Source organism: Monodelphis domestica, chromosome 1, assembly GCF_027887165.1.
Source record: "Monodelphis domestica isolate mMonDom1 chromosome 1, mMonDom1.pri, whole genome shotgun sequence".
In the NCBI taxonomy this organism is placed as follows: domain Eukaryota; kingdom Metazoa; phylum Chordata; class Mammalia; order Didelphimorphia; family Didelphidae; genus Monodelphis; species Monodelphis domestica.
In genome coordinates this window covers 99,638,370-99,651,188 of record NC_077227.1, presented here as the reverse complement: position 1 = coordinate 99,651,188, position 12,819 = coordinate 99,638,370, and the positions used below count along the sequence as shown (strand labels likewise).

Sequence of the window (12,819 nt, the reverse complement as noted above, 5' to 3'; positions counted from 1 at the left end):
TTTGTAGGTTAGTGATTATGCTATGACTTTCTGTATTTGTAAATTGTAGATTGGGTTAGGACCTTAGAGATTTTATAGTAAGATGTTACACTTTTACAACTTATTTACAAGTATAGGTGCGTAGGATCATAGATTCAGAGGTAGAAGGGCATTTGGAATTCAACCATACTAATTTTACTGATGATGAGCAGAGAGATGAAGTGATTTGTCACATAACTATTTTCAAAGGAAGTCCTTCAATTCAAGTTTTTCCAAATCCAAATTCATCACTCTATCCACTGATAATGTTAATACACTCTACACAGGAATGAATAACTTTGCCATACTTGAAACTACTCTTGTTATTACAGTATATGAAGCTATCAAAATATAAAACTATGGCATAGAGGAGTGTCTTCATCACCTCTTCTGACTTCTTTAAGAGTACATGTCTTCTGAGAGTTTCACAGGCATACAACAGTGAGGCTAGCATGATGGCTCTATGGATGGTCAGTTTGGTAGACATCCTACTAGCTCTTTTCTCCCACACTTTCTTTTGGAGTCACTCAAATGCTGAGCTAGTTTGGGTAGTGCATGTGTGGACCTCATCATCTATATGTACATCTTTGGAAAATATAACTCATTCTATATCAGTTCATATGGATCTTTCCATGCTTGTCTAAATTACTCATATTTTTTCATTCTTTGTATGATACATTAATATTCCATTATATTTATATACCATAATTAGTTTAACTATTGTCTGATTGATGGCCAGGTACTTTGTTCCTAGTTTTTTCCTATCACAAAAAGTATATCTAGGAATATTTTGATTTATGTAGAAGCTGTATTTTTCACTTCCTTGGTGTGTGTGTTTATAAGATATATGTGTATATACACATACATTTATACATACACACACCTAGTAGTGGGATATCGATATCAAAGATACTCAGATATTTATGGACTTAAATATGCATTTATAGACATGTTGGTCCCTTTCTTAGTATAATTATTTTTTGATATTTTTAAAATATTTTATTTTTTCTAATTCCATGTGAAAAGAATTTTTAATATTTGTTTTTGAAATTTTTGAATTCCAAATTCTTTCCATCCCTTCTCTATGAGATAGCAAACAAATTGATGTAGAGTTATACTCATACAGTCACACAAATAAATTTCCATATTAGTCATAATATGAAAGAAAACAGAGCAAGAAAGTTAAAGGCATAAAGAAAAAATAGTGTGCTTCAATCTACATTCAGACTCTATAAATTCTTTATCTGGTGGTGGAAAGCAGTTTTCATCATGTCTTGGATCATTTTATTGCTGAGAATAGTTAAATCATTCACAGTTGATCATCATATAATATTGCTTTATAATGTTATGCTCACTTGCATCAATTCATGTAAGTCCAGGATTTTCTAAAAGCGTCCGGCTTGTCATTTCTTATAGCAAAATAATATTCTGTCACAATCTTATGCCACTTAGTATAACTCTTGAGTTGCTTTCCAGAATGCTTGGACCACTTTACAGCTTTACCATATGTCTTTTAGTGTTCTTGTTTTCCTATAGGCCCGTCCAACATAGGCCATAGGCTATTTCCATCTTTGGTCATTTGTGCCAATTTTCTAGCTATGAAATGAAATGTCAGAATTATTTTAAAATAGATAATTTATCTAAGTTCTTATCCACTATAATTAAAGTCCCTTATTTTTCTCTCTTATAAGTAGCTAGTGTCACTTTTCAATTTCATATCTATTCTATAGTTAGTATCATATATTCACTGAAGAAATGCAAAATGAATTAACAACTTGAAGGTATTTTCAGGGATTATATTTATAACATAGCTATATTTTTAACTGTTAGAAATGTAATATTTTCTTTATATTTATTTTCTTTCCCTTCTAGTATCCAATACATGGCTTGTTCCAGAAACAAAAGGAGCAATTGTCCAAGGTGGATATGGCCACACAAGTGTGTATGATGAAATGACAAAGTCTATTTATGTACATGGAGGTTATAAAGCTTTACCAGGCAACAAATATGGACTAGTAGATGACCTTTATAAATATGAAGTTAATACCAAGACATGGTAAGTAAATGTTTTTTGGTGAAAAGAAAAGAGGAAGAGAAGGGAATGGAAAAATGTGATATTAGTACTGATTAATATTTAAGTGGAATAGTGGAATAAATGAGATATTCTGTATTATTTCACTATATTTTAAAGTAATTGGATATCATGGAAAATAAAAGAGAAAATAATATTTTAGACTTTTATCAGTCTTTGAATTGAATTGGTTTCTAGAAATTTATAAAAATCTCCTCATGGGAAAAAATTTTCATAAAGAAGGGAAATGGTAGTGTAAATTACTATGAATTTCTATAGAAAATTTTAACTTTTCCTCTGATCCTAGTACTAAGTTGCTTAATTCAAGAACTAATTACAGTTGAAATGGGAATATAATAATAGTTCTGCATGGGGTGCAGCTGTCCCAAAAGGCAGGCAACTTTCTGGTTTGGTCTGAGACCAAGAAGACTCCTACCTATTTGAAAAATCTTAACCAATGATTTGAATTCCGTTATAATCAGAATCCTGTCATTCTAAGTGGCTCAAACTTTTTTTCTTCTTTTTTTTATGTTATCACCCTTTCATTTCTGCTTATGGAAAACTAATTGTGTTCTGGAAATAGTGAATAAATTTACATACTTCCTTCTTAATGAATATTCCTATGGTCCCTTCTACTTTGGTATATACACTGGTATTCCATGGTAAGGACTATGACCAGTAACTTGATGAAGTCCCATTTAAAGTTCATATAACCAACATTAGAACTTCAGACATTTGTAAATTTGAAAACACTCTAGAAAGATGAACATCTGCCCTAGAGGCATTAAACACATGTGTGGCCCCTGTGTAGTGCAGTGCCATAAAACTAGATTAAAATACACTTGAGAAATGTAACGTTTAAAATTAGTTTCTCTGCCAAAAGTATTGTATTTTTATGAGGTTTATTAAAGATTAAGAAATAAAGAAAATACAAAAATAAGAAAAGCACGTGTCTAGGAGGGCTGAAAAGCCCATTCAATTTCACTTACTATATCTTGAGAGATGCATGTATTTAGAAGAGGAAGCAGAGAGAGAGAGAGAGCCAAAGTAGGCGGAGAGTCATTTTATACAAAGATTTATTTAAATGAATAAAAACATAGATAGCATTAACTTTAAAACTAAGTCAGTATATATAGTCACAAGGAAGTAGCTATATAGTAGTGGCTCCTATTTGTATTTGATTTTGACCCAACTGATCTACCCTATTTAAAGACCAGGAGAGAGAGCCGGGCAGCTTCCCCCCCCCAAGTTTAATAATTCTTGTTTCTTTAACCTCTTCATTCTTATTTTCTAATTGCAGTTTTATTCATGACTACAAGCACCCCACTTTTCTTAGTTTATGGATAGAAATGTAAGACCAGTGGAAAGCATCAAGATAATGTCTAATGCAGAAATAGATAATATACTGATTAGGGAACCCTGGGCTCATAGGTAGGAAGACAAGAGTTTAAAAGTAGCCTCAGATACCAGCAATGGGACCCTGGGCAAATCATTTAACCTCTTTGTCTTCGTTTCCTCAAAAATTTCTGTATAATGGGCACAATAACAGTATCTATCTTGCCAAAGTTGTTGTGAGGATCAAAGGAGATAATATTTTTAAAGCTCTTATCACAGAGTCTGACACACAGTAGGTGCTATATAAAATGGTCAATCCCTTCCTCTTGGTATTACTGACATCTATATTGCTCAGTTGTAGAAGATAACTAAAGCAATCTGTTAGGATTTGCTATCTACCGAATTGTTATAATTTTTACTTGGTGTTCGGCTTTGTTTATATTGTGGGCAAATTTCTGATTAGATTTTCTGAAAGATTTTTCTTTCTATAGTTTTAGACATCGAATTTTAGTTTTGCAGTCCCCAAGGGGAGTGCTTCTTCCTTTTAAAACACATTGCCATTACATATTCTGCCTTCTTTAGACATCTTATCCCTCTTTGAGTTCTTGTGAATAGATGATAATCTTGTGAAATTGAATTTTTTTGTTCTATAATAGTGTGACAGTTATTTATATACATCTTACTAAATTACATGGACTTTTCCTTTTTTTGCCTTTATTTGCCACTTTGAAATCACGTGTGACCTTTTCCTTTTTCATTTCACTACATGTCCCACCCCTGACCCTTTAAAAAGCTATACACAGAGAGATAAAAATAGTATATCTTTCATTTGCATTTCGTTTATTGTCAATAGATTAAAAGGCAATATTATCCATCATCATTTCCTTGGTTGTGGTATATTTATGGAATGGCAATTGTTCTGCAGTTGATTGGCTTTGAGAGTCACCTGGAGATTTGGAGAGGTTTATTGATTTGCCCAGGGACACATAACTAGTACTTAGCAGAGCCTGAACTTGAACACTGGGAGTCTTGGCTCTAAATGAGAAGTTTCTTAGTTTTAAAATCTGTAATATAAAAGTAATATTTAACATGTAGTCATAAGGATGTCAGAATTGAATAATGATTTGTAACTTGTTCCTAGATCGCTAAGGAAATGTATCAGGCACCGAGGTTGTAACTTTATTTCACATTTTGAATCAGCCTTAAATTACCAATTAAGGTTAGAGTGTAAATTATCTTTATTTTCATAACTATATTCTCAATTACAGTGTGCTTAAAATGTTTCTGTGTTGTGGGTCTAACATACAAATTGACCTTTCAGAAAAACTTAGCTCTTACAATATCAAGATCTCTTTCAAAGAATTTAACTCTTTGATATAATATTTGCTCTAGGCATTACTTGCCTTACCTTCCTCTGGGCACAGATTATTGGGAATATTAAGAAATACAGCTAGTTTTGGATGAGTGTGAATAATGAATCTCATAACGAGGCCACATTATTTGAATTTACGCTGTATATTTACATTGGACTGAAACCAGTTTCTTTATTTTACATAATTATAACTTCAAGTCATACAATTCAAATATATGCCGTCACTTCAGAAGATACTTTGTTCAAACTCATCAGGACCTAGCTGTCTGTGATTTGGATTTACCTGAAGAGTCTATTTTAAAAATCACTAACAAGGCAACTGACTGATACTGTTGTTTTTTAAACCCTTACCTTCTGTCTTGGGACAGAATGCTGTATATTGGTTCCAAGGCAGAAGAGTGGAGGGCTAGGCAGTGGGGGTTAAGTGACTTGCCCAGGGTCACACAGCTGGGACATATCTGAGGCCAGATTTGAATCTAGGACCTCCTGTCTCTAAGCCTGGCTCTCAATCCACTGAGCCACCCAGCTTCCCCCAGATGATACTGTTTTGAAAAAAATTGCATCCTCTAGAATTATAAGACAGAAGTCCATAAAAACAAGCCCTCTTCACAAGTGGCTTATTTTTTAAATGAGTTTTTTTCCCAGATTATATGTTAATATAATTTTTAATAATTATTTTCTGACATTTCACAATCTGTGTTCTCTTATAAGATAGAAGATAGTATGATATAGATTGTACATGTTATCAGGCAATACATATTTCCATGTTAATTTGTGAAAGAAAAGATATTGCTTACACTAGAGAATAATTCATGGTGGGAATAACATGAAGAATGATATTTTTCAATCTACATTCAGTCTGTCCATTCTTTCGTGGTGGTGGGAAGCATTTTTCTTCATAAGTCCCTGGAATTGTCCTGAATCCTTGTATTGTTGATAAGAGACTAGTGCTAAGTCCATATTGAAGCATACTTTTATCACTTTACTTTTCTTGCTTTTTTTTGGATCATGACTAATATGGAAATATGTTTTGCATGATTTTACCCGTATAATCACTATCACATTTCTTGACTTCCCAGTGGGCAGGGAAAGGATGGGAGGGAGAGAGTGTATTTGGGACACATTTTTAAAATGAATGTTGAAATAACTAAATAATAAAAATTTAAAACTAGATAATATAAATGTACATCAACTGAATTATTTTTAAATGTCTTCAAATACATCAAAGTTAAAATATATTGTTGTAATTGACCATAAAGTTATTTAAATCACTAGACTTAGGAAATTTTCATAGCAACAACTATGTCACCTTAAGAAACTGTATTTTAAGGATTATAATTTTAGATATTTTGAGTACAGAATTTATTTGCCTCAGAAGACAAATTATTTATGTTAGCTAAATCAGTTTTTAAAAACCTTTACCTTTCATCTTAGTAGTAAGAGGTAGGCAAGAGGGGTTAATGTTAATTGTTGTCACACAGCTGGGAAATATCTGGGTGCATTATCCACTGAGCTACCTCACTGCTGCCTACTCTTCCACTGCACTTTTACAAGCTTCTTCAAAGAGTGGCATTTTTTTTTAATTTTTAAATTTCATTTTAAAAATAAACCACTGGTCTCTTTCTCAGGTGTTGGATATCCTTTTTTCATCAAAAGTCCTTAGCAATAGTCTTGGATCATTATATTGATCAGAAAAGCTAATTTATTCACATTTAATCATCATGCAATATTGTAAATTATATATAGTTAAAAATAGCTAACATTTTATTAGTTCTTATATTGCAGGCACTACGTTAAGCATTTTACAATTATTATCTCATTTGACTTTCCTGGGAGGTGACTGCTATTATTATCTCCATTTTACAGATGATAAAACTAAGGCAAATAGAGTTTAATGCCTTGCCCAGGGCCACACAGCTATTAAAGTACCTGAGGCTGGATTTGAACTTACATCTTTCTGACTCCAGGCCTGGCATTCTAGCCACTGTGTGCCACTTAGCTGCCAAGGTCAATGAATTAAAAGAATATTTGTAAAAGGCCCCAAATTTTGGGAAAAGATAGGAAATAATGTACGAATAAACAATAGTCCTATTAATGTGTTATTTGCCACAATACATTTTGATCACTGTTGATGTAAATTCAGTTATTATCTAACATTCTATGCCAGTGGCTTGGTGTGATAATTAACTTTGAAAAGGAGTGAACATGTCTGGACAAATGTAAGCATCTGTTTATATTCATTGAGATCTATAATAAGTTTTAGAGGGCTATCTAAAGTGACAGGTTTTATAAATAATTTTAATTCTTAGGATTCTTATTTTTGAAAATGATTTCATATAGAAATATTATACAAAAATGTAAGATGTATGGAAAAGTTTTACCTCTTCAGTGTATGCTTCTTAAGTGATTTATACTTTTTTAGAAACTTTAAGTTTATTTCCCACTAATTGTCCATACATGTAGATATCAATATCTACATAGATATAGATCTCTTCAATTTAAGGACCTTTATAATGTGCCTTTCTAGATTTTTTCTTTGTTTTTATTTATGTTGTACATTTTATGTACTTCACTGTTATCATCTTGGATTGATATCTATACATCATTCTCTTATTTGAATCTACTTTATCATTTTTTGATAAATAATTTTAAAACACTAGACATTTTGTGAAAATTCAAACTATTTAATCTTTCTAATCTTGCATCAACTAGTAATCATAACTATGGTGAAATAGCATTTTATGATATAAAATTTTTAAATTCCTATTTTAAGTTCTTTGCCAAATTTGTGATTGTTATAGCTATGCTATGAAAACCCTCAAACACTCTGGTCAATATCTGATGGTAACAATTGAGTGACACAATCATTTTCTGAGAAGAGATTTAGAGATCATTAAATTTTGGCTGAAATTTTGTGACTAAAATATTACAACTTGAAATTCTCTGAAGCATGTGTGTTTTTAGTTTTTAATTATTATAGTTTTTGGGTCTAAATTCTTTTATGTGGTGCTATGACATTTAGAGCAAAAGTTGTCTGTAGAAATATAAAAATTTATTATAAAACAATCGTTTGCCTGCCTCCCTCTCCCCATCAGTGAGTTGTAATAACATGATTTTTAGAATTGCAAAAGATCATTGATATCATCCCATAGCAGAGATCCCTTACTTAACAGAAAAGGAAAGTGAATTCTTCAAGGGTAAAACTAAAAATTATTATCTACCTTTCTTTTACACTCATCTCTTTCAGTAGCAATTTAAAAGTAAATTATGAATTCCTAATTTATAACATCATAGCTGTACTGTGGTGCAGTACCTTGCACATATGAGGCTCTTAAAACACTTGTTGCATTGAATTAATGTATACATTTACAAGTTTTATTTCCTGATTATTTTTAATAGGCATAGAAAATAATGTACCTATCAAAATGTACTTTGTTAAAATATTTTCTCTAAGTAACTGATGATTTTTAAAAAGTGTCATAAATAATGAGTTGAAACATAAATGAATATACTCTATTTAACTAACATTGGCAATCTTTTCATATTTAAAGCTGAAGTTATTTCTGGTGTTAATGCCCTCTTAATGTTCTTGATAGTTTTTTTTTTCATTTGTGAATGTCAAAGTCAGTTTAAGACATAAGTTGTTAAAAGGATGGTTACAGTACTCTTATGTGACACATTCATTGCCTGGAACTCTAAATACTTTATGACATGATTCACAGTGTTATAATTCACTGAAGTAAAATGACATTACTTTGATCTGGGCCATCAATATGAATTGTAGGGAAAGCTGAAAATAGATTGCTAAGTTATGAAATTCAATTAAAAACTTTGTAATAATTAGGCAACTGTCTAATAGGCCTTTGTGTCTTTTGTAATTATTTTCAAAATTCTATTCTATAGGACCATTTTGAAAGAAAGTGGGTTTGCTAGATATCTTCATTCAGCTGTCCTTATCAATGGAGCTATGCTCATTTTTGGAGGAAACACCCATAATGATACTTCCTTGAGTAATGGTGCAAAATGCTTTTCTGCTGATTTCTTGGCGTATGACATAGGTATGTATACATTTGTGAGATTTGAAAAGTAGATAATTTTAATGTTTCCCAAAAAAATCAGAAATCTCTAATAGACTTGCATATACTTATACAAACATATGTTCATTGCCTATTGTGAGTGCTACCTATATATATCATGGCAGGTGAGAAGTATGGGAGATTATGGGAAATTAGAAAAACAAACAAATTTAACTAATATTAGTTTTAAATTATTTGATGGAAAACCCTAAAAAATTTATATATATAAAGACACATGTTATCCCTGAAGTTTGCATGACTAGAATGACACCCAAATGTAGTTTGAACTTACTTCCTCAAAAAATCTGTGTCTTAGAACTATGGTGACATAAGGGAAAGAAATGTAGAGAAGACTCATATAAGGAAAGCTGACATTTTTAATTAAAATGACGTTTTATACAGAAAGATTTGGGAGGAATAAAAAGTCTGCAGTAAAGAATCATGAAAGAGAATTTTTGGATTAAATATTTTTCTCACTTAGATTTTCTTGTTGTGTCTACATTCTTATTAATTTCTTACTTGAAAAATGAATATATTAGTCAAATACTAAAAACATAACTTTTAGATTTCAGTGTTAAAAGCACTGTTTCCTGTGATGTGGGTAGAATAGTTTGTGAGCTAAAATGTATTTAATCAGTACTTAAGGGAATTCTTGAATTGTTTAATTGAAGAAATTAAATACCTGATTTCTAATTCTAAAAGATATAATGTTTTGGGTGGGAAAAATGATATATCTTATAATTAGGGTTGCTTTTCAGCACCACAAGGCACATGATACAATTTAGGAATTGGAAGCATATAGAGATTATGTTTTACTCATTTAAAAAGTAAAGTCAATAGTTTTTATCTTTAAAGTATGTAGTAATAGAAAAAAAGAGATTCATAATGGGAAAGATAAAGTTTCATTTGAAAATCTAAGCTTTAGGTATTAGATAATACAAAATTAATGATAAATTTCAATTCATAACATTATGACACTTTTGTGGCACACTATTGTCAATAAATTTTTCAGGTTGGGAACTCTTGTGCCACATATGATTCAAAAAGTTTTCACATTCTATGCTAATGGAGAAGATTGAGTTCTTCAGTTGCTATATTCTAAAGTCATTTAAAATGTTGATTCATATTAATTTCAGCATTCAAATTTTTGTGTTTCAAGGTCAAAGATTTGAAAAACAGAATAAAATAGAAGCATAGGAAGATTAATCGAGGTGTTTTTATTCAGTCAAGAGACTGACAAAGAATCCCCGAATCTGAAGAAAGGAAAGGGAATCCCAGGTGCCTTATTCCTTGGGAACTCTGAATGATTGCAAGATTTGAGGACCTTATAATCAGATTATTTTAAAATAGAAATAATAATATTTTATAACATATAATTCATATAGCAAGAAGGATAACACAATTTCTCATTAATTTTTTTTAAATTAAAATTTTTTTTTGAGAAAGTAACATTCACGTTGACTACCCAGAAGCATCTTAAGTTTTAGTTTTCAGATTTCTTATACTTGATCGTGCTTTAAAAAAATAAAACAAAACTACTGAAACCTGTGTATTAGAAATGGAAGAAAATGCTGGACCTGAGTTCAAATCCTAAGTCTACCATTTACTATAGGTTTTACATGAGCAGGTCTCTTCATCATCTGAGACTCTTTTGTGACATGGTCAGACTGGACAAGAAGATCTGCGGGCCTTTCAGCTCTAGATCTATGATCTGACGGCCCTTTGTGTTTTCTGGCCCTCATTTTCTTCTGCAGTAAAAGAGAGAGGTTCAACTAAGTCACCTGTGAAAGCTCTGCCAAACTGATAATTCTAAAGCAAGTTCTGTTCCTGTCACCCCAAACTAAAAACAAACAAAAACCACCTCAGAAGCTCCCTGTCAAAAACAAAAACACATTCTTCAGCTTAGCAGATAAGATCTTCACAGATTGTCTGGAGCCCCCATCGCCTGATTTATCAAGGCTCTTCTCTATCATGATCCCTGCAGTCTAGCCAAGTTCACCTCATTTTTGTTCCTGGTACACAGCATTCAGTCTTCGATCTCCTTGCTATCCTTAGCATCTCCAGTGCACTTTCTTCTCCCCCATAGATGTGAGCACCAGGCTTTCTTCCCATCTCAGAACTTCTGTCATGAAGCCTTGTTTTATACTCTCTGTAACTTCTTATTGCCCCAAACTACCTGATTTTTTAACTTTGTATGCATTTTGCATATGTTTATATTTAATATATACTTATGTGTAGTTTATATTATCTGTCTCTTTCCCTCTCTGAACTTGCATGCACAATTAAAAACCCCTTACTTCCTGTCTTAGTAACAACTCTAAGACAGAAGCAAAAGGGAGAGGAAAATGAAGTTAAGTGGCTTGATCAGGTCACACAGCTAGGAAGTGTTGAAGGCCAGATTAGAAACCAGGTCTTTTCAACTTCAAGCCTAGCACTCCGTCCACTGCACCATCTCCCTTTAACTTGATCCTTCCTCCACTCATTCCCCCACTGTATGAGAAAGCTCTTCCACTCAGCTTCTTCCTGGATTTTTGTCTCATTCCTTTCCATTCCATTTCCCAGGCCTTCAATATAAGCAAGATATCTCTTGTTTTACACCCTGACAAGCAAGGTGAAATTTATATGATAATTTATTTATAGATTTCTTCAGGAAGGGGGAAACATAGGAGAGAGGGGAAAAAAGAATGAGACATAGATTTTTCAACATAGCTAATGTTTTGGATAAGCATATTATAATTGATTATATATTTAAAAGTAATATGTATTATATTGTGTTACATATAATGCAAAAATAAAATAAATATCTGTGCTTCAAAAAGAAGTAAAACTAGCTTCAAATATGTGATGAGACATTAACTACTCATTGTCAGAGTGAGCCAGTATGATGAAATGTCAATACTACCTAAATTAATTTAATCAGTCCCAAATCAATTAAATCAACAAAGCATTGTTTTAGAGAGCTAGAAAGAACAATAACAAAATTTTTGTGGAGGAACAAAATATTAAGATCCTCCAGGGGAATACTTAAATTTTTGTGAAAATAAGAAGTCTAGCTGAATCAGTTCTCTATTGTATTATAAAACAGTAATCATCAAAAGTATTTTTTATTGACTAATTTCTTTTTTCAAAATTGTTCATTGGGGGAACAGATTAGGTCTACAACTTACAGAAGCAAATAAACACAGTAACATATATTTAGTAGGAACAGAACATAACTTCTGGTTTAAAGATGGTTAGTCTGACAAAAACTAGGTTTATCCTATGATCTCTTATGATATTTTGTGACAAACTCCACATGGACATGTCCTGGATGTTAAATATATCATAAAAATAGAGGAGCAATGGAGAATTGTCTGTTTATGACTTTATATGGAAGAAATTCATTACCAGACAGAGCATTAGAAAAGATAAAATGGAAAGTTTTGGTTATACCAACTTAAATTTTTTTAAAATCCATGCAAGTTAAAATTAGAAGAAGCATAATGAACTGGGGAAAATATCTCTTACAGGATTTTCTCAGGTAATTTTCCAAGATTTATAAGGAGTTGAGTCAAATATATAAAAATGATAGCCATTGTAATATTTATTTTGAAAGGAAATGGAGGATTGGAAAACAGGGGGATAAAGTGAGGTTTGTATGGGGTATGTAGGAGTTTAGGGGAGAGAGGGAATAGTGCTTGGAGAGGCAAAGGAGACAGATGCCCCCTGCTGAGAGGAAGCAGCATGGGTCTGATAAGGATTGTTTGTCCTGGAATGCCTGACCTGAAGTTCAGCTCCCTCTATGACCAGAAAAGATAGTCCACTTATCTGACTGTGAATTCAAATAATATAAAATTTAATAACCAGTTGGGATTGGAGTTTTTTCCTCAGCTTCAGAGTTGAGGCCAGGCCCCGAGGCTGGCAGAGGGTTCTCCCACTCCCATCTACTCTATGTCAGTCCTGCTTTG

The 12,819-nt window shown here is 32.1% G+C and overlaps 1 protein-coding gene across 3 annotated transcripts in view; it reads left to right on the top strand.

The window, feature by feature from the left end:
• ATRNL1 (attractin like 1) overlaps positions 1 to 12,819 on the top strand; it is a 1,148,868-nt gene that overhangs the window by 136,752 nt on the left and 999,297 nt on the right. For all 3 annotated transcript variants that reach the window (XM_001377496.5, XM_007478946.3, XM_056803697.1), the window contains exons 9-10: positions 1,891 to 2,074; positions 8,700 to 8,854. In XM_001377496.5, coding sequence (XP_001377533.4) covers positions 1,891 to 2,074; positions 8,700 to 8,854 — 339 coding nt within the window. The remainder of the gene's footprint in view (positions 1 to 1,890; positions 2,075 to 8,699; positions 8,855 to 12,819) is intronic.